This window comes from Halichoeres trimaculatus, unplaced genomic scaffold, assembly GCF_033239565.1.
Source record: "Halichoeres trimaculatus isolate MK-OKI-2021-1 unplaced genomic scaffold, fHalTri1.1 fHalTri1_scaffold_22, whole genome shotgun sequence".
Classification (NCBI taxonomy): Eukaryota; Metazoa; Chordata; class Actinopteri; order Labriformes; family Labridae; genus Halichoeres; species Halichoeres trimaculatus.
In genome coordinates, this window is record NW_027437200.1 from 17,095,226 (window position 1) to 17,115,981 (window position 20,756).

The window sequence follows — 20,756 nt, forward strand, 5'->3', positions numbered from 1 at the left end:
ACAAAAATTTACATGAAAATGTGTCCCTAAAGTAAGAATATTACAAAAAAAATTGCAAAAGAAAAAAATTTTTTTTACACACTTTAAGACAATCTGAAGACATATTTTGATTACTATTCTACTTAAAATAAAAGCTAACACAATAAATCCTTCTAAGACCCTGCACTGACATATGTTGACATTGCACATCTGCCCCTAAGATGTATACAATACTTCATTTTTTATATATTTGACCTATGATCCACATTTAGGGACACTGCCCGCGTCATCTTGTGGTGGTATTACAATATTAAACCCAGTGAAAAATACAGTATATTTCTGTACAATTACGCTAAAAACTAGTATATAGCTAATAACTTGATAATAACACTAATAACAAATACTTACATGAATGCAACATTATTAAAAATGCAGTCAAAAACTATAAACACCTCTGGAAGGGCAGTGTTAAGGATCATTCCACTAAAAATGACATTTTCACTGGAAATGTTTGGAATTTGTTTTCTTCAGTTTTTGGAAATATGAGGATTCATGCATATTTAAAGAATTTTAAACAGTAATACTTACATAGTTTTCCATCTTAGCATGTTTTTATCCTTGAATGAAAATTAAATATCAATTCAAACAAAAAAAAAAAGTTAAAAAGGAGCTAAAACTTTTTAGCTGGACTGCTCAAAAAACATTTAAACCCAGGGTTAATGAAATTGATTGTTTCCCTGATTTTATGTTATTTATAACATAACCAACAAACAGCAACTACGGTAACATGCAAACATCTGTGTGGTCATGGTGTCACATGCTGCAAAAACTAAAATCTGGTCCAGCTTGAAGTTTTAATTCAAGAAACTATTTTTTTGTAAATGTAAAAGGACTGACAGGAAACTTCAGGCCAGTTGGAGATACCTCAATATTTTTTATAGTTTATGTACAACGTCAAGTTTTAGGTCAGTTTACTTGAAAGATAACCTGAACTCGATATAAAGATAATTTATATCAGAATGTAAAAATGTAAAATTAATTTTAGAAAAAAATGCAAATATGCAAGTCAAGTTTTGTTGGGGACAGACCCTTTTATATATTTATCAACAATATTATTACAATAAATATTTTAACAAAGAAAATAGCATCTAAGAATGTAGAATTTGATGTACTCTTTTATTGTAGGCTACAAGTCAAAATCGGTCATTTAGCTAATTTGAAACATTTTTGGATATGCTAATTTTTTAAAACTCCAGTATAGATAATGTAGTATATGTTTCTTGTAGAATTCTCCAATTACAAAAGATGAATTAATGTTCAAATGTTACCAAAGTTGTTTCATAATTAGCTGAAAAGTGTTCATCTTAAATTTGCGCCGGTGGATCTGTCACAGAAAAAGGGTGCGGTGCAGTTTGCAGAAATCTGTCGTCCACCCTGACGTCACTGTCGCAAAGCCCGACTGTCGTGAACACTGGCCGCCCACTGAAGATGGCGGCGGAGCTGCATCCGCGGAGCGGAAAGCTGATCGGCCTGTCCAATTCCAACCGAACCGCCCGGCGCAACCAGCCGGTCCAGGAGTTCAACCACGGCCTGGTGCTCAGTAAGGAGCCGCTGCGGGACCGGGATGTCTTCACCGTCCGCATTGACAAGAAGGTAAGCAACAACAACAACAGGCCTGAGCTGGGCTGAGAGCTGCGGGGAGCAGCGCTGGGTGGACGGGCTGGTGGTCCGTCTCCATCCGCAGTGAGGGGCTTCTGTCAGCCAGTGCAGCTCACTCTGTTGACAGCGACCACTGTTGTCGCGAGTGATCGTGGAGGGATTACAAAAGCGGTCTGTGATTAGACAGGGACAGCTGGGGTTAATAAACACGTTCCTATGTGCAGACATGTTTAACCATCACCGGGCTAATGATAACCTGCCTGTGTTGCCTTGGTAGCGCCAGGCAGCCATGCTAATCAGCCGGGGCTAGCTTTTCTCAACGGCTAATTACTGTGTTGTTGAGGACGTGATGTGGTCATTTATACCAAAATGAGCTAAAGTAAGAGAGTAAATGGAGCTCCTGTTCTTAAAGGGACGGGTATCGGTTCAATTTGATCGATTCTTGATCTTCCTTTCTAGTCCAGTCGTTATCGATTGCATTATTTTTGGAGAGCAATAGCAAGTAATGAATATCATCAGATTAAAAGTTATCTTCCCCTTAATGTCTTATTGTTGGGCTATTTGCACTCTCAAAGTAAACTGTCAGCTGTTTGTTTCTTTGTGTATAACATTTCTGTGGGTGGATCAAAGGAAATTACAAACCTAAAGTATTTGAAAAAATGTGTGAGAGAAATTACTAGAACCACAACACTTAAAAAAAAATATACTATGCGCACATTTTGCATGCCTTAACTCGAGTTAGTGTAATCCCATCACCACAAATCTATCCACTGAAGACTTTCCATAGATCACCAGTCTGTGTCAAACTGTCATATTCCTTCAATATCAGAGGGTGTTGTACCTCATATCACCGCCCATCGACTGGTGAGCAGCGATATGGTTAAACACATGTGGCTGAAAAGATATTTACTTTAGGGAACTGTCTTCTCACTTATCCTTGAATTTGTAGTTTTTGAAAGACTTTGTCAAAGTGCTTATCTGTGGCGTATGCTTTGTGACACCGCTCTCTTCTCACCGTATCAATGCCTGTGCACACACTTGTTTACTTCTTTGTTATCAGTGTCAAAGAGAAGCATGTCTGTTGTCCTGACCTCAAGCTATGTAGTTTTCTTCCATGTTGACTGACCAAGACATGACTTCGTGGACCTGCCATGATGATAGGAATCCACATGTTAGCCCACACATGGGGTTTAACAGCACCTACTACACGTGAACGATTTCCCATCCTCTACAGCACTTTTGGCCTGATGAGAGCTCCCATAAACAGCCTCATGCTCTGTTGTGACATGCATTGCCTTTCTGAAAATCAATACTTTTCCATCACTGATTGGCATGGCTGCCCATCCTTTCTACTGCCCTCACTGCAGTGATAGAGATATTAGCGTTCAGACAGAATTATTGTTTCATTTTTTTTGTTGCTGTGTTTTGTTGTGTCTCTTCACTTAAGCTGTTTTTAATACGCTGTACAAATAAACATGATCTAGTTCCAGCTTCTGAATTTACTGATTTGCAACATCGCTAGAGCACTGTAGCGATAGCAGTTAGCCAAAAACTTAAACCTCAAACTTGTGTCCTTGCTTTGTGAAACTGACTCTGGCATTGGCAAAAATGGAAGGCTTGTGTATCTGATCCGTAGGGCCCCGACCTGCCGGAGCTGACTCGGAGCGGACTCATTGACTTGAATAGAAACCTATCATATCTAGTGCTTTGAAGGAGTGAACCCCGATTGGAAATGCAACTGGTGGATGTTGGCTGTTAGCAGTTGGTCACGCGCCCTCGAGCGGTCGGCCTGGTTTTGAGTCTTGCCTGCGGCTTCTTTCCCATCTGTCAGTCCCTACTCTCACCCTGTTTTGTGCACTGCTGATATCCTGTCCTTTAAATAAAGCAGGGGTGGCCAACCAGTCACAGACCAAGAGCCACAAAAATTACCGTGGTACTACAAAGAGCCACATCAAAAACTCATTTCCTCTCGCTTTGATTTGTACTTGGAGCCGTGTCTAAGATAAGTTTCTGTTTTTACTGCAGTAGAGACAAAGTTCCATCCATCTATCTATCTAGATAGCTAAGAGCACATGTGCAAGTCGAGGAAAGAAACTGAAACTTAAGTATCAATCTTATATCTTAAGTATTGATCAATACACAGTTTGGCCACCCCTGGAATAAAGGCTTAAAAAGCCTAAAATAAGTTACAAAAGAGAGGAAAACAAAGGGGTTTTTTTGTACATCAGCCATATATTTTGCTTTTTTAAAAACAACATAATAAGGGGTTCTGCCATTATACAGTGTACTTAGAATTTGCAATGATTTCAAGATATTGGCAGGTTTTCAGCAAAAACAAACCCAAACAAAAATACCCTAAAGTGTGTTCACATGTTGAGAGTTTGTTTGAAAGAGATTGTTATGTCTTTTGCTTTACAGTTTACTTGAGGGATACTAAGGATGGGTACCTTTCACATTCGAAACGATACGGTACCAATGCCCGGTACCTGGCAATCGGAACTGGTACTCAACGGTATCAGTTTTTGGTACTTTTTTGTGTTAATGTGGTAAAAATATCAATTTGCTTAATAATGAGATATTGACTTTTTTCAGTTTAACATATTTATTCTTCAGTTTAACATATTTATTCTTCAGTTTCTTAACTTGCAATGCTCTGTCCATGTCCAGCATTCCTAAACATGGTACTTTTTGATTTTACCTGAATAGGTACCTAGTACTTTTGACAAAATTCGGTCAGTATCTATAAAAGTACATAATTTTGTACCCATCCCTAACTGATACAGATCTGTGGTTAAGGTTATCGGTGTATTGGTGCCCCTTAAAGCTGGATGGGTGTTGGTGGGAGGACATCCATGGTGCTGATCCAGGCAAACAGCCCTATGCTTTTTTTTCCCTTACCCTTTTTTGCTACTTGATTTGAAGTGTTGCTTTTGATGCAATTGCTTTTTTTGCTGCATCACCAGCCAACAGGATCTAAAAGTTTACATTTGAAAAGAACTTGTGTACATTCTGAAGAATTGTTTTGATGGTAAAAAATTAAATATTTCATAGCTAAATGAATATTAACTCCAGTAATTCCATACACTCACTTTTTGCCTTTTACCCAAAACATTACCAGTCTTATCCCAAAAGCCCAGGTATTGGTATCCATATTGGAACCACAAAAGTTGGATCAGTGCATCCCTAGTTAACTTGCTGTCCTTGATGAGTTAATTACATATTGTTTAGTCAGGTCTTGTTGTATGACTCGGCCCATCTTCCAGTTGTTGAATTCCTAAAGTTGAAATTAGTTTCTTCACATAAAGTTTGTAATGTTTGGTTGGGAACCTGTCTGTTAGCATGTAAACGTTTTTCAGTTCACCTGTCTCTTATTCAGACTGCTTTTACATTTGTCTGAGTTCTGTGAGAGGAAAAGCTCTCCCTCAGTTTCCTCAGCAGTGCTTCCCATGCCCTGCTTTTTGATGCAATTAATTTTTAATTATTTCCAAAAGCTGTCCACTGCTCCTAGTTGGCACACATGACAGTATCCTGCAGTTATCGCTCCTTTAAACAGAGAGAGAGAAGAGAGAGGAGAGGGAGAGAAGCAGACACCCACAGGCTGCAGTTACATAAGTGAATGAGTGAGGGAAAGAGATGTCTGTCTCCTCCGCACAGCGACCCGGTCAGGCTGAGTTCCTACTAAATCTGTTAACCCAGATACCCGCGTTTGTAGCACACTGACTTACATAGCACCTGCCAGAGAGTCGAGTGAGGAGGACACCGCGAGAGCACACGAAGGAGAGGAGACAAATGGGGCAGTATTTTTATAAAACACCAACAATCTCTCGAGGTTTTCTGCTCTTTCCTTCTTTGTACCTGAGGTGAGCTGCAGAAAAACATTCCTGGAGCTGGCTCTGCTTCAATGCTATGCTCAAGGTCACTTCATCAGGGTGGATTCCTGCCAACTTAACCAGAGTCCTGTGGAGTATCCGGAGAACGAAAGGAGGCTGGCTGAGGATTCATTTTGAAGTTTCAGACCACCTCTGACTCATTTACCTCCTCCTAAGGAAAAAAATAACTGCATGGCTTTTAGTTGGACGTCCCCTGAGGGGCAGCAGGTGGAGTGCAGCGAGCCAGGACATCACTGCTCAGCAGGATGACGTGGGTTCGTGCCCCCATGTTGGAAAAGCATCTGCCGGGCTGAAGTGTCTCTGAGCAGGACTGTGACTCTCCTCTAGCCGAGCAGACCGACTGTGCTCCATGAGCTCTGCAGCGCAGCTACGACTGAATTCAGCCCCCAGAGATCAATAAAGTATCACATCATTCTGAGCTTATGTGGAGTTTTGAGTTTCAAAGACGGGATGGATATATTGGGCTGTGTGTTATGGGATATGAGCGCAGTGTTGTGCAAAAACAAGAGGATTTATTCTGCGAAACACTCGTCTTGAAGGTGATACTTGCTGTTTGTTTTGTGTGCACAAGTTCAAAATGAGACGAGTTTCAGATGAGACTCTACAAAGCTGCACACTTTGCTCTTTTACTGTTAAAGAGAAACAGAAATGTTTGACCCTGGCTTCATTTTTTCACACTGTACCGCCGGTTAATAATAGTCACACTCACAAACCGTTAGCTTGTTTTTTCTTGTGTGTCACTGCGCGTTCAACCATCCTGCATCATTTCAAAGGAGCCCTCCCTGAGCTACGTTCTTTGCTGACAGAAAGCCTAAAAATAACAAGATGGATCATACAACAAGGCGCACTTTGTTTCCCATAGATGTCGTCCTGCAGTTTTTAGCTCAGGCTCGACTCTTTGAACATCACAGTAACAGCTGCTGACAACTCCTCTCTCACTACTTTTCTGTCTCTCAGTGTAAAAAAATTGGATGTTGAACCAAGCGGCTGTAATTTTGGGCCAGTTTTGTGACATTTTGCTGTCATGATGTTTAATTTAACTCAAACTAAGGACAAAAAATGATTGATCATGTAGAATATTTGGGGTAGAGATAACAAGCTAATTTATGTTGCGGTTAGATGGTGTGACAAATCTGGTCCCCCTCAATAAGATATTTATTTTTTGTGCGTTTCTTCTCCAGGTAAACTCGTGGAGCGGTTCCATTGAAATTGGCGTCACAGCACTGGACCCCGCCGCGCTGGACTTCCCCAGCAGCGCCACAGGCCTCAAAGGCGGCTCCTGGATTGTATCCGGCTGCTCGGTGCTCCGCGATGGCCGCTCCGTCCTGGAGGAGTACGGCCGCGACCTCGACCAGCTAGCCGAGGGCGACCGCGTGGGCATCCAGCGCAGCTCCCGTGGCGAGCTCCACCTCTGGGTGAACGGGCAGGACTGTGGCGCCGCGGCGAGCGGCTTGCCGCCGAAGCTTTGGGCAGTGGTGGACCTTTACGGCAAGTGCACTCAAGTGACGGTGGTGAGCTGTGAGCCGCCGCCTCCCTCGGCGGAGAAAGAGACAATAGAGAGGGACGAGGAGGTGGATGATGAGGAGGAGGAGGAGGAAGAGGTGGTTGTGTGCGGGGTGCGGGAGGATGCGGGGATCACGGCGCTCATGAATGTGGCAGCAATGAATGGAATGATGAACGGAGACGAAGGTGGGCACCGTCTTTTTCACCACTGTTGCTCCTTCTCCTACCTGTAATCTGAGATTTGTAGTTTTTACCTCTTTCTCTCTTCTTCCTGTCAGTGCCTGAGCTTAGCTGCAGTCACAGCAGACCTGACAAATTCCCCAACAACCTGGAGCCCGACACAGGTAAGAGATCCTCCTCAGATCACTCCACAGCTGTTTTGTATCATTGACGTCATAAAAACCTCCTCTTCCTTCCCCTTCAGTTCTCACAGAGCACCAGCTCTTCGACGTCTTCAACAACGCAATAGTTTCTTTTTATCGCTCCGAGGACGAGGGTGGGGGAGAGGATGGAGGAGGCGGAGGAGGAGCAGCAGATGGTGGCAGTGGAGGAGGGAACGCAGGGACTGACACTTCCTCCAGAAATGACCGGGGGAGCAACAGCAGCGGAGGAGGTGCGGCGAACAGCGATAGTGGTACGGGAACGACAGGCGGAGGAGGCAGTGGAAGTGGAGACAGCGGAAACACCAACAGCAGCCCTGCTAGCAACGGAGGGAGCGGGCAAGGGGTGATATCAGGTGGGATGACCACGAATGATGCGTTGCTTTTCCACGAAAAGTGCGGCACGCTGATCAAACTGAGCAACAACAACAAGACGGCCGAGAGGAGGAGACCACTGGACGAGTTCAACAATGGCGTGGTGATGACTAACCGACCACTCCGGCACAACGAGATGTTCGAGGTGATTACAATCACACAACTTAGTCCTGGGGAGCTCATTTTTGGGTATCACGAACTGACACTAGGCCTGTCACGATAACACATTCTGCTAGAAGATAATTTTCCAAAATATTATTGCCGACAAACGATATTATTGTCAATATCATTTTGTTTTTGTTTTTTCCATTTTTTTCATTGATGTAATTATGATAAATGGGATAATAAAGTGAGTACACCATACAAAAAGCAAGAAACTTTAATTTCTTAAGAGTATTTAACTGTAATTAAAAGGTCAGGATCTTTTAAATAAAATAAATAAAAAAAATAAAAAAATAAATTTAGCAAACAAAGAGAAAAAAATACAATGAAAATGAAATGGACTCTTTTAGAAAAAAATACATGTCAAGGAAAATAATTAATACTTATCAAAAACAATAAAACATAGACCCTGTCTCTAAAGAAAAAACGAAACTCCAAAAAAAAACAACAACAATACTTTGCCGACCAAAAGCCTCAGTAAGAGCGGATTGTCAAAGAACAAGGCTCCGCTGCAGCTCCCCTTCTTCTTCTTCGTCGCCACTATTTTCAAACAAATGCGACATATCAGCTCCTTGGTGTTCATGAGCTCACGCTTTGTTCATTCTGATAAAAAACAAAATATTCCCACACTGGGACTGTGGCAGGCGGCTTAAGAACCGTATCTTTCGCTGACAGGAAAGATAGACGTAGTGAGCCATCTTCTCATTCTGCCTCTTTGGTCGAAAGAAAGGAGGAAAACAAACATGCACGCACGTGTCAGTTTATTGAGGCTGGCAAACTTACCGAGGACGTTTTTATTTATCGTTCGGTTAATTGATTTATTGATTATTGTGACAGGCCTAGCGGACACCATTATTTCTTTTATACTTACAGATCCGTATTGATAAGCTAGTGGACAAATGGTCTGGATCAATAGAGATCGGTGTTACCACACACAATCCCAACAATCTGGACTATCCTGCTACTATGACCAATCTGCGCTCAGGTAACAGGAAGAAACAGACATCATGATACTACACAGGAGTTGTATCTTGTGGATTTAATGATAACACTGTGGTTGTTTATGTCAGGTACAATCATGATGAGTGGCTGTGGGATACTGACGAATGGAAAAGGAACCCGCAGAGAATACTGTGAATTCAGCCTTGATGAACTTCAGGTTTGGGCTCTCACACACTCACACACACACGCACAAAACCAAACCTCAGTCCGCCACCTCCTGTGCCAGCATGTCTGTAAATAATTACTGTAACATTTTCTGATCCACGTTCAGGAGGGAGATCATATCGGGTTGATGCGCAAAGCCAGCGGAGCACTTCATTTCTACATCAATGGAATCGACCAAGGTGAGACCATTTACAGGAGAAGGAGAGACACTCACAGCTGGGGGAGCATGAAACCATAGAGGCGACAGTTTAGACCGATACTGTGACTAAAATTCAAGTATTTCTTTCCTCAAGGCGTTGCAGCAGCTCAGACCCCCGGCGTAGTTTACGGCGTGGTCGATCTTTACGGCATGGCTGTAAAAGTCACCATAGTCCACAACCACAACCACAGTGACCGCCTCAGACGGAACAACGCCATCATGAGGGCTCTATCCCCCGATGTAGGCAGGCCCAGGCCAGCCCTTTCACTCACCCCAGACCCAGAGGGACCTGACCGGCTGCTCTTTCACCCCAACTGTGGACAGAAGGCGGCAATCATTGGTGATGGGAGGACAGCACTGCGGCCACAGTGAGTCCATTTCCCATAATGCTTCTGGATAAGTTATTTAACACCAGTAACAGGGGGAAGCCATGTTGCAAAGACACATTGAAGATGATTTATTCCACCAACCTGTGGCTCGCGAGCTGCATGTGGCTCTTTGCCTTTCGGTGTGTGACGCTTCGATCCATTCATAGTATATAGTTATGAGTAGTGGTGTGCCTATCAATCTAAACCAGAGGTCTGGAACCTTTACTTTCAAGAGCCGTTTTGCCTCAGCTCAACTGGATGAAAGTCATTCGGGAGCCGCAAAATCTACTTTATCTTCAGATTAAGACAAAAAAAGTGTAAAATCAGGTGAATAATTATCTAAACAAAAAGTTTTAGTGTTTATAAATTGGTACATGTGATTTCTCAGTTTTTAATTTTTAATAATTGATTTATTTAATTTATTTTTTAATAAATTTGAAATTTAAGAAAAAAAGGAATTTGTAGTGTCATAGATTTTATAAATTTAGCAAAATTTGGAAATTGAAAAAAAGATCAAAAATTTGCAAAATAAGAAATAATTTTAAAAAATGTGCAAAATTTCAAAGAAATTGATGAAATGTTATAAATTTGCAAAAGAACCCTTAATAATGCAATTTCAAAATTTTGCTTAATTTCCAAAAATTGTAAAAACTTTCTAAAATTGCAAAAAAGAGGGATTTATATTAAAAAAAATCAAAAATTTGCAAAATCTATTTCTTAATTTGCAAAAATGTCAAAAAAAAATGTTTTTTTGTTTTTTAAATTAAAGAACTACAAAAAATCACAAAAAATTAAAGCTCTGTTTCAGGAGGAGATGCATTTTAAGTCCAAATTTTATATTATGATTTGACTTGGTGTCTGTGTTGTTATCATTTAGATAGTTAAAGCTCTTTATTTTATTTATATTTTTTTTAAGCTACAAAGAGACACTGCGAAGGCGTCAAAGAGCCACAGGTTGAAGACCCCTGATCTAAACTATATATATATGGATGCCAATGTTGGGATCAGTTGGGATTGATACTTAAGTTTCAGTTTCTCTTCTCTAGTACGAATTTAAACACACAAGCACAATAAACCTCGCTTTGAAAATTGGAAATGTATTGATTTTCATTTTATGTCACTTTGTTTTTGTGTGAGAGGAAGTGTGTTTGTAAGACCACGTGTGTGACATGGCTCTCTGTAGTACCACCGTCATTTTTGTGGCTCTTGGTCTCTGACTGGTTGGCAACCCCTGATCTAAAAGATACAACAAACTTCCTTCACAGTGCAACCGATGACTTCAACCATGGCGTGGTCCTGAGCAGCCGCCCGCTGCGCTCCAATGAGGTGTTTCAAGTTCGCATCGACAAGATGGTGGACAAATGGGCCGGATCCATTGAAATCGGTGTCACGACGCACAATCCTGCATACCTGCAGCTGCCCTCCACCATGACGAACCTGCGCTCTGGTGCGTTGCATTAAATCCTTTTTTTTCTCCTTTCTGTCTGAGATGCTCATTAAAGTTTGATGATGTTATTCTCCAGGGACGTGGATGATGACCGGGAATGGTGTCATGCACAATGGAACGACAATACTGGACGAGTACGGACACAACCTGGACCGACTCAAAGTGAATAACGTTTGATCTCTGCTTCTCAGCTGAGTGGTAACACCTATGACCTCGGGCTTTGCTGTGTTTCTAACCGTTTCTGCTCTCACAGGCAGGTGACACAGTCGGTGTAGTTCGGAAAGAAGATGGGAGCCTGCACTTTTTTGTAAACGGTGTGGCTCAAGGCCCTGCAGCCTGGAACGTCCCTCCCAGCGTGTACGCCGTAGTTGATCTCTATGGCCAAGCCGCTCAGGCCACCATCATGGACGACATGGGTGAGTTAGCGAGGGAGAGAACTTTTGAGTCACTAAGCTCTAAAACGAGATGTTAGCCACTGTAACTCCTTCTCTTCTGTGTCTCTCCTCCTCAGTTGATCTCCCCCCTCTCCCAGAGGACAGCTCTGAAGGCCCCACAGCCATGTCTCCTGGGAGCCCCTGCTCAGTGGGCGGTGCCAGTACAACCAACGACCTGCGTTTCCACCAGCTACATGGCACCAATGCTGTCATCACCAACGGGGGGCGCACTGCTCTGCGTCAGAATTGCCGCAGCGAGTTCAATGATGCTATCGTAATTTCCAACAGGTGATAACACATTTGATAAAAGACCCCTGTAGAGTTAATAACAGTTACCGCTGCATGCATTTTGGTAACACAAACACTGCTGAATACAATAGCAGTTAGTTCACCACCTAAAACTGCAGTTTTACCTTTGAAACATCACCTTTATACATGATATAAATGACCGCCTGTGTGTGAAGACGACAGTCGTTTTTGTTAGAAATCCAGTCTGTACCACAGAGAACTGCATCAAATATCATATTAATAAGGATTTTGTATTTTGGGATTGTAAGTAGCAGAGTTCATAGCTTGACAATATACTGAAGTTTTACTGGTCATGTGAGTTCTGTTTACGTTAATGGTAACTGAAATGTTCACCTACTCTCCACATTGAGTCATAAGTTTGATATATGGTCGTCACCTCAACCTAAATCAAATTTTTCACTTATTTTTCATTAAAGTAAAAACTGGATTTAGAATTTAGATAGTGGTACTTAGATACCTGGCTCACACTACAGGATTCTCGCCGCGATTTAACCCCGATTTGGTCCTCCCGACAATCGGGGAAGAAACCTGACTAAAATCGGTCCCGAGATTATCTTGTAGTGTGAGCGGTTGACAGATGAATCTTTAGCCCCATGATCATCTCACAGACTCGTTGGAGCTGCCCCGATAATTTTCAAATATGTTTGATATTTATCTGGATGATTACAACATTCATTCTCACTGAGGATGACAACAGACAATTAGAAAGAGCCCCAGAGACCGGACAACAGACAACACACGCAGGCTCAAAGTGAAACTGAAAGGCTCTTGGTCAGCTGACTGCGCGCTCCACTGGCCCACTCGAGCTAGTTCAATAATCTCTTTAAAAATAACACATAACCACGCCATTTTCATACAGTAGCAAACTGTTGTTTTATCAGTGATCGGTGTGAGATCATGCCATTATTGGCTGATACAGCAACAGTTTCACCTCTGTCCCTCTGCGTGCGCGTAATGGATGAAAGGCACCGCTGCAGACAGCTCCGCTTTTCTCTCCTCCTGTCCCACCAGTGCGCTAAAAACCTCAGATCAAACAACTGAGCACATGTTGCATCACTCTCTCTGGTCAAATAATCTTGTTAAAATCTTGTAGTGTGTGCTAGTCAGTATTTTCAAATCTTGTAGTGCGTGCTTAAGATTTAAGAGAAGATGATCTGTGAAGATTCTCCTTATGTGTGAGATACAGCCCGATTTCAGAATCTTTTAAGAATTTTAAAATCCTGTATTGTGAGCCAGGCTTTACTTTTTTGCAAACCTGTGAAAGCAGACCTCACTGGTGTTTCAGTGTAAAGTGTGACCCTAAAAACCGGTGACTATCAGCCGAGCAGCTCAGTTCACACAATAACAGTTGCTTCCTGTCTAAACTCAAAATAAGTTGACTCCACAGTGGAGTATCGCTGTTGAAAACCAGCCACAGAACAACCCGAGTCTTTTATGCCACTTATAGTTTTGATTTAGAGTTTAAAGAGCACTTACTCATCTGAAGTTGGCCAAACACCACTTTCATTGCCAACATCCATGTACATCTTTATGATGGACTCTGTGAAGCTGTTTTCTTCCGTAACACAACCAAACCACATTCAAAGAAGTTGTCACAGTTGTGTCTTGTTTTGAACTTCTCACCTCTCTGTAGGTGCCTTCGAGATGGAGAGCTGTTTGAAATCATTATTCAGAAGATGGTGGACCGCTGGTCGGGCTCAATAGAAGCAGGTGACGTGTTTCTACTGAAAAACCACAGCTTGTGTTTTCTGTTACTCAGAATTTATTTTTAGCGTCATTTGAAACGGTACATGTGGACTCATGTATGGATTTCCTGTGTGCAGGAGTGACAGCGATCAGGCCAGAGGAGCTCGAGTTTCCAAACACTATGACTGACATTGATTATGACACGTGGATGCTCAGGTAGGACTGGGTTGTCAACTATTGCTATGTTTGCAGTGAAGACTCTTAAAAACTAAGACACTCATTAACTGGATTCCTCTACAGTGGGACAGCCATCATGCAGGATGGCAACACAATGCGCAACAATTACGGTTGTGACCTGGACTCCCTGACCACCGCCTCAAGGATCGGCATGATGCGCTCAGCCAGTGGAGATCTCCACTACTACATTAACGGCGTGGACCAAGGTGTTGCCTGCTCTGGTCTGCCACCAGGTGACGTCGGAGTCCACAACAGTTAGAAATCTACCCTGAAGCCAAGTTTGGTTTGAATTTCTCTGGATTAAGTTCCTCTCTTTTTCTCCGTCTCTCTTAGATGTGTTCGCCGTTATTGACCTGTATGGTCAGTGTGTCCAAGTGTCCATCACCAGCTCCTCAGGCCCGCTGGACAACAGCCTCTGTACCAGCAACATCACTGAGAAGAGCTTCCCTATACACTCTCCAGGTACACACCAGGGTCCCCGCTCAGGTCTGCAAAAACAAAATCTGTCAAATACTTTCTCACTGCACTGTTTTTGTAACATTCAAAATGTGAATAAAAGTAAAGAAAAGAAGCATAAAAAGAAAGAAATGTGAGATTAACCGTCCTAATCTTTCTGTCCCTCTGTTCTCTGTGTGTCTGTGTTTATAGTAGCAGGTGTTGCCCATCGGCTCCACAGTAAACACGGTAAAAATGTGGTTTTGCTTGGAGAGGGCTGCCAGGCTGTCAGAGTTGGAGGTTATGCTCATGGAATTGTGTTCAGTGCAAAGGAACTCAAAGCAGACGAGCTGTTTGAGGTAATTATGATTGTTTTAACCTCTGAGATTGTTTCAGCAACTGACACAGTGTGTTTTCCATCCCCAGCTGCTACATTTCTTTTGGTATTCTCCTCGTAATTTCTCTCTCCTCCCCTCTGCAGGTGAGGATCGATGAGGTGGACGAGCAGTGGTGCGGCTCGCTGCACATCGGCCTGACCACACTGTCACCCCCGGAGCTCCCGTCCTGCCCGCTGTCAGGTCTCTCCCCCTCCCTCCCACAGCTTCGCACCAAGGTCACCTGGCTGCTCTGCGGCTCCGAGGTCCGTCGCAACGGCGTGCTGCAGCGCCAGAACTACTGCTGCTCACTGGACCGGCTGACGGTGAGCTGCAGCCTTCCCCGCTGCTCTGTGAGCTGTGGGCTCGGCTCCAAAACAGACAGAAAACACTTCAGGGGAACCTGTTCGACTCACAATTTAATATTCTGCAGCTGCCAGGAATAGGATGGCACTGAAATAGCTCATAATTGAGTGAACTTCTCTCTAATCTCCTTGTTAGGTTGGGAACCGTGTGGGCGTGAAGAGGTGCAGTGACGACACAATGCACATCTTCATTGACGGAGAGGACATGGGGCCTGCAGCCACTGCAGTGGCTAAGGTATACACATATAAACTTAACACAAAAAGAAGTAAAGTTTGGGCTTGGTAGATTATTTCTTCTTTAATAAATATACTTAATTGTAATAAATCTTGTGACAGTAAACCAGAAACTTTGCGCCATCATCTTGGAGGGTAGAGATCGGTTCCAAACTATAGCTACAGCAGAATATGCTGTTTGGCATTGGCAGAGGAGATTTTTTCATCCCACAATGCATGTTCCTAACAAATGTGGCTCCATCTAAAGGGAAATAAACAGGATTTTCAGTGATAAAATATGTATTACCAAAAAGCATTTTACAAGAAAGACATAATTTACCAAACACTGATTTCCTAACTTTTTGTGGCAAGTGTATTCAGTAACGTGGTGTCCCTCATTGCTTCCACTGAGCATCTTCTGTGGCTCTCTGCAGAATGTCTACGCAGTCTTGGACCTGTATGGGCGGATAACAGCTGTGTCCATCGTTAGCTCCTCATTAATGGAGGACATGGAGAGCATCAAAGCGCCCTCACTTTCCTCAGACAGCTGCAGCGAAGGAGAGGAAGACAGCACTCCCATCAGAGAGGTAGACGACTTAAAGCTATAGAGAACAGCATCAGTTTGATCAGCCTGAAACTCAAAGTCCTGTTTTTTTTTTCCCCCTTCCAGGTTGAGGCTGAGCCGTGTGTGCTGGTGCCCACTGTCATGGCGTTCCTGGAGAATCACGGCAAAAACATCCAGCTGTCCAATCAGAACCTGACAGCAGCCAGAGTGTCCAGCTACAATCAGGGCCTTCTGGTCACAGCACAGCCACTCGCACGCCAGCAGCTGTTCCAGGTAAGTTTTTATTTAATTATTGAGAAGGGAAGGAATGATGTATGCTTCCTGGAACGTTAAGTGACTATTCAGGCCTTTCAGTTTAACTAGCAAATAGCTCGTCAAACCTGTCTTGTCCTCTGTGTGGGATTGTTTATAGCTGAACACAGTTTAAAAAACTGAAATGGTGCGTTATGCGAATCCAAAAAAAAATGCTCCCTATTTCTCATTTAATTATAGTGAGGCCTGTTCATCCATTTCTACTGAGTCTTAGTTTCACAGTTAACTGTAGGTCCCACAGAGGCTTCATTTCAGTTTATTTCCACGATCTGGATCTGAAAAAGAAACAGTTTTTTTTTGTGGGGAGTCCAGTTAAACGAGGATTGTATTGATCATTTCTGAAACCAGGAAATCTGTTTGCCAGATAACTTTAACAAAACAGCACCAAGCAGACTTGTCACTCTGCCTGAAACCCATTGCTTACATGCAAATTCCTGAGTTGTGATGACTGCCATCTGTAAACTGCCTCTCTTTCAGTTTCAGATAGACCGTCTGAACCCCTCGTGGACGTCGTCGTTGTCTTTAGGGGTCATAGGCCACTCCCCTGACCGGCTCAACTTCCCGTCCACAGCGTGTTGTCTGAAACGCTCGGCCTGGCTGTTGCAGAGGGACTCGGTATTCCACAACTCCCTGAAGGTACGAATACACACATCATCTTTTCAATTCGTATTACCTGACAAACTCTCTGACTTCACAGACTCCTAGATAGATCCTTGTCTGATTCAAGTCTTCCTTCCTCCTTCCTTAGATATGTGAGAACTATGGTCCTAATCTGGATACTTGTCCAGAGGGGACGGTGTTGGGTCTGCTGGTGGACACCAACAGTTGTCTCCACCTGTACGTCAACGGCATGGACCAGGGTGTGGCTGCACAGGACATCCCTTCACCCTGCTACCCCTTTATAGACCTCTATGGCCAGTGTGAACAGGTGAGCTCAGGAACAATAAAATACTGTTCAGTAAATGTTATTATTATTATTATTATACAGCGCCTTTAAGGTTGACCACAGCACCACACATCAGACCCTTTTCAAATATTTTGCATTGCTGTTTTGTTCTGTCAGGTTACGATAGTTACTAACAACATGCCAGCTGTGGGGGGTGAAAGTGGTGAACCCAGGTGTCAGGGTGACATGGAGAAGGCAGATATGGTTGATGGTAAGACCTTAAAGTTTACTTTCTGTAAATCATTTTACCTAGTTTTTATTTGTGAAATCTTTATTTTAATCAGTTTCTATCATCTAATTCCTCTTCAATAGGAATCAAAGAGAGTGTGTGTTGGACGCCCCCTCCAGAGGTCAACCCCAACAAGACCTGTGAGTACCAGGCACTGTGCTCGCGCTTTAAAGACCTCCTCACATTACCAGGTGAGTGTTACCCCTGCTCTCTACTCTGGATTTATGGTCTTGTTAAATTTTAGTATCAGATGTAACGTAATGTGGTCTCTGTTGTCCCACTGCTGTCCTTCAGATGGCTACTTTAATGAAGACGCAAAGTACAACCTGTGCTACTGTGAGTCCTGCCACAAGCTCCGGGGTGATGAAGCTTATTACAAGAGGGGAGAGCCACCCCGGGACTACGCCCTGCCCTTCGGCTGGTGCCGCTTTGCCCTCAGGTAAGACTAACTCAGTCAGTTATACAGAGCAGCACATCGAGACAAGGAAGGAGATTGGAACAGTGATTTTCCTGACGTCTCACAAATGTGTCGTCTCTGCAGGATCAAACCCCACTGTGAGGTTTCCAATGCACTGAAGAAGTGGCATATAGCTTACCACGGCACCAGTGTAGGAGCCCTGCGACGCACACTTGATCACAGCCAACTGCTGCCTGGTAGGAAAACCTGCTGACCAAACATTGTATCCAAGAAAAACAGTTATCCAAGGAAACATGCTTCTGCTTTAAACACTGATATGTAAATTTAGTTTTTTAACAATGCCGTTTTACGAGAATTCTCTGAATTTACGTGATTTTGTTGTTTCAGGAACATCATCCATCTTCTCAGTGTCCCCAGTCAAGGCAGAAGGACCTAACGGCTACAGTGAGCCTGAGGAGAACAGCGCACCTGGCAGGGAGGTTCCCAGAGTGCGCCTCTCCCCAACAATGCGCTACTCTGGCATGGAGATCTTTGCTCCCAAAGTGCAGTAAGTTTGGCTTTTTTATGTGTTGCTAACGTAAAATAAAATAAAGAGCCTGCTTACTGATAGTTCTTCCTCCAGATTTCAGGACCCCCGTTCTCACCGGTGCCATCACGCTCAGGTGGGATTCCAGGTGTGTGTGCGTCCCGGCTCGTACAAGGTGGGACCCCAGACACTCGGAAACACTGAGCCTCTGGACCCTCGCTTCAGCAACTCAGAGATCGAGTGGATCACAAAGGAGCAGGGTGGCACACTCCTCTACGGACTGCTTATAAGGGTCGAGTGAACAGGGCGGCGAGGGAAAGGCAATTGGGTGGGGGTAGGGAGGATCTGTGAAGGTCCTTCTTGTACTTATTTAAAACTGACAACCAAATCCAACCCCTGCCTTGAGTAAGAGACTCCTCTGGAATCCAGCTGTTCCTACTGTGGGTTGTTGACAATTCAGCGTTATTGGTTTGTTCGATTTTTCTCTCAGTTGTTTGCTCTTGGACTCTTTTAATGGACGGGGGCTACGGCGGTTTCAAAGAAGAACAGACACTGCCTGCACTTTATGTTTTGGACACTCGTGGGCGATTTTTAAACTTACACATCGCAACGCATCAACTGATTAGCTAAAGTTACTTTTTTATTGCCATGTTTAGGTTCTCACCCCCCACTTTTTCTTTTTTTTAATCACAGACACAAGCTACTTTTCCCCATTATTTGTGGCGCTTACTCCAATTCTTCTCACCTCTGCTCTGGTCAGTGTTATATTTGGGAGGAGCTGTCCCCTGCCAACCTGCACGTTAACGGATCGTCATCTTAAAATGACTGAGACGTGGAGAAAAAAAAAGGAAAAAAGATAGAAAAAAGAGTGACAATGTTTTCCAAAAAATAGATATTTAAAAAGAAATCTAGAGACACTTGAATCTGAGAATGAACCCAAGAGTGTCCTGTGATTGTGACTTTTTTAAGAGGGGAAGATTTTAAAACTGGAGGAAGAAAAACTGTTTACACATGTGCTGTATGTTGCTGTCCTTGGTGTGTATCAACGTTAGAGGGCTGACTACTGTCTCAGTCCTGTTTGCGTTTCTGTTTTGGCCCAGCATCACTTCTGTCATGTCCTGTGTGATGACAACTAGTCATGTGCTCTACACTGTGGAGAGAACTGGAAGAATTAAGCAATATTGACTGCTGCAGACACTAATTTACGACATTTCTAAAAGCTAAAAAAAAAAACTATTTTGAGATAATGAATGTAGGAGTGCGTGCTGGCCTAACAACTGATATGTTCCATCATAAGGTATTTAAATACAAGAAACACCTTCTTGCAGATTTTGGGAGAGGGAAAAGACGTACAATTTGGGAGATTCCTGTTATTTTTCCAGTTCGGGCTAGCCAAATGCTAATATCGGTGCCACTTTCATGTACGTACAGTAAATATGAAGCTACAGCTAGCACGACTTTGCTCACAGACTGGACAATAAGACGAACGGATAATATGAGTGTACTCGTCGACATTATATCGTATTATTTTTAGCTAGTGATACAGCCGAGGCTTTAAAAACTACGTTTCAACGTCTTTCGCGGTGTCACGCGCCGAGAATTCAAATTATTTACCGTTAGAACGTCGTGGGTTGCCTGGCAACAATAAGCCTTGTGAGAATTCGAACCGACCAAACCTCTGGAAAAGCGTTTTATCGCTGCGTTTTACATAAAGAAATAATTCACATACCATTTAAAGTTATGCTGGTTTTGTTAGCCAAAAGTCCCCTGACTTTAGCAACAAATGTCTCTTCTAGTATACTTCAGCATGACTACCCGGTAAACTTCTAGACAACAACTTTTCAATATTTTCTTACATCACTCCCTCAACGTCATTTACCCCAAACCCACGTCCACCCTCACTATGATCAATCTATCCATCGTTTACTTGTACAGGTAGGACCTCCGGAGATCTGCATTTCCATGCTGGTGTTTACATCGTGAATGTTATTAATTAGGGCTCTGCAGTTCTTTTAATTTCAAATTTATATCATTACTTACATTTGTCATTTATACAGTGTTTTATTTAATCCAAAACATCCACCTGATGTTGATTGTAAGTGAAACAGCTTTCCAAAGTTTTTCCCTCTTTTTTTTCTTGAATTTTTACATTTCTCTCAATCCTGTTGCCAATCAGTTTAATATGCTAAGAACAAAAAGGCCCATGACATATTTTAAAGGCACAGTTTTGATGAGTCAAACTCTAAAATTAAGATTACGAAGCTTCGTCACCTTCTAAGAGCAGCTGTGATGGAAGATTTAGGGGTTTGGCTGAGGAAAAACTCCCACTTCAAAAATGTGAAAAATATAATATGGGTTGTTTACGGCCCTTTGCTGCTTTGTACAATTTAATTTTTATTGTTTTAATTCTTTTGTTTTCTGTATGTTGCGTTGTACAGGCTGTTACATAACAAATCATATCTTCCTGATTTATAAAAAATGAAAATAAACTGACAGACAGTATGCACAGAAAGATGGATGCATTGTTTTTTTCTTTTGTGGTGGAGGGCTGTCAAAGAAAAATGCAATGAAAAAAAGA

At 42.9% G+C, this 20,756-nt stretch overlaps 1 protein-coding gene across 3 annotated transcripts; it reads left to right on the plus strand.

Moving 5' to 3' along the window:
• The first annotated feature begins 1,422 nt into the window (after nt 1–1,422).
• On the plus strand, nt 1,423–20,690 carry neurl4 (neuralized E3 ubiquitin protein ligase 4). 3 transcript variants are annotated; one of them, XM_074662151.1, is made up of 29 exons: nt 1,423–1,632; nt 6,710–7,217; nt 7,310–7,375; nt 7,456–7,931; nt 8,822–8,933; nt 9,019–9,107; nt 9,222–9,294; nt 9,409–9,682; nt 10,948–11,129; nt 11,206–11,291; nt 11,383–11,545; nt 11,641–11,851; nt 13,506–13,582; nt 13,696–13,774; nt 13,859–14,028; nt 14,129–14,281; nt 14,447–14,589; nt 14,712–14,930; nt 15,106–15,204; nt 15,617–15,769; nt 15,853–16,020; nt 16,537–16,695; nt 16,808–16,987; nt 17,123–17,216; nt 17,318–17,425; nt 17,529–17,673; nt 17,776–17,888; nt 18,040–18,199; nt 18,275–20,690. In XM_074662151.1, exons 1-29 carry the CDS (start codon nt 1,468–1,470, stop codon nt 18,477–18,479), a joined length of 4,830 nt encoding a protein of 1,609 aa, XP_074518252.1. In that variant the 5' UTR covers nt 1,423–1,467; the 3' UTR covers nt 18,480–20,690. The 3 variants fall into 3 exon arrangements, with proteins under 3 accessions (XP_074518252.1, XP_074518253.1, XP_074518254.1); XM_074662152.1 differs by having other exon boundaries at nt 14,129–14,257; nt 14,444–14,589; XM_074662153.1 differs by having other exon boundaries at nt 14,129–14,257.
• The last annotated feature ends 66 nt before the right edge of the window (nt 20,691–20,756 follow it).

Bases quoted from the DNA above. Each gene is read 5' to 3' on its own strand.
- neurl4 (XM_074662151.1), top strand. From the start codon at position 1,468: ATGGCGGCGGAGCTGCATCCGCGGAGCGGAAAGCTGATCGGCCTGTCC. The intron at 11,546-11,640 runs GTGAGTTAGCGA...TCTCCTCCTCAG, and splicing joins CACCATCATGGACGACATGG to TTGATCTCCCCCCTCTCCCA. The intron at 14,590-14,711 runs GTAATTATGATT...TCCCCTCTGCAG, and splicing joins AAGCAGACGAGCTGTTTGAG to GTGAGGATCGATGAGGTGGA.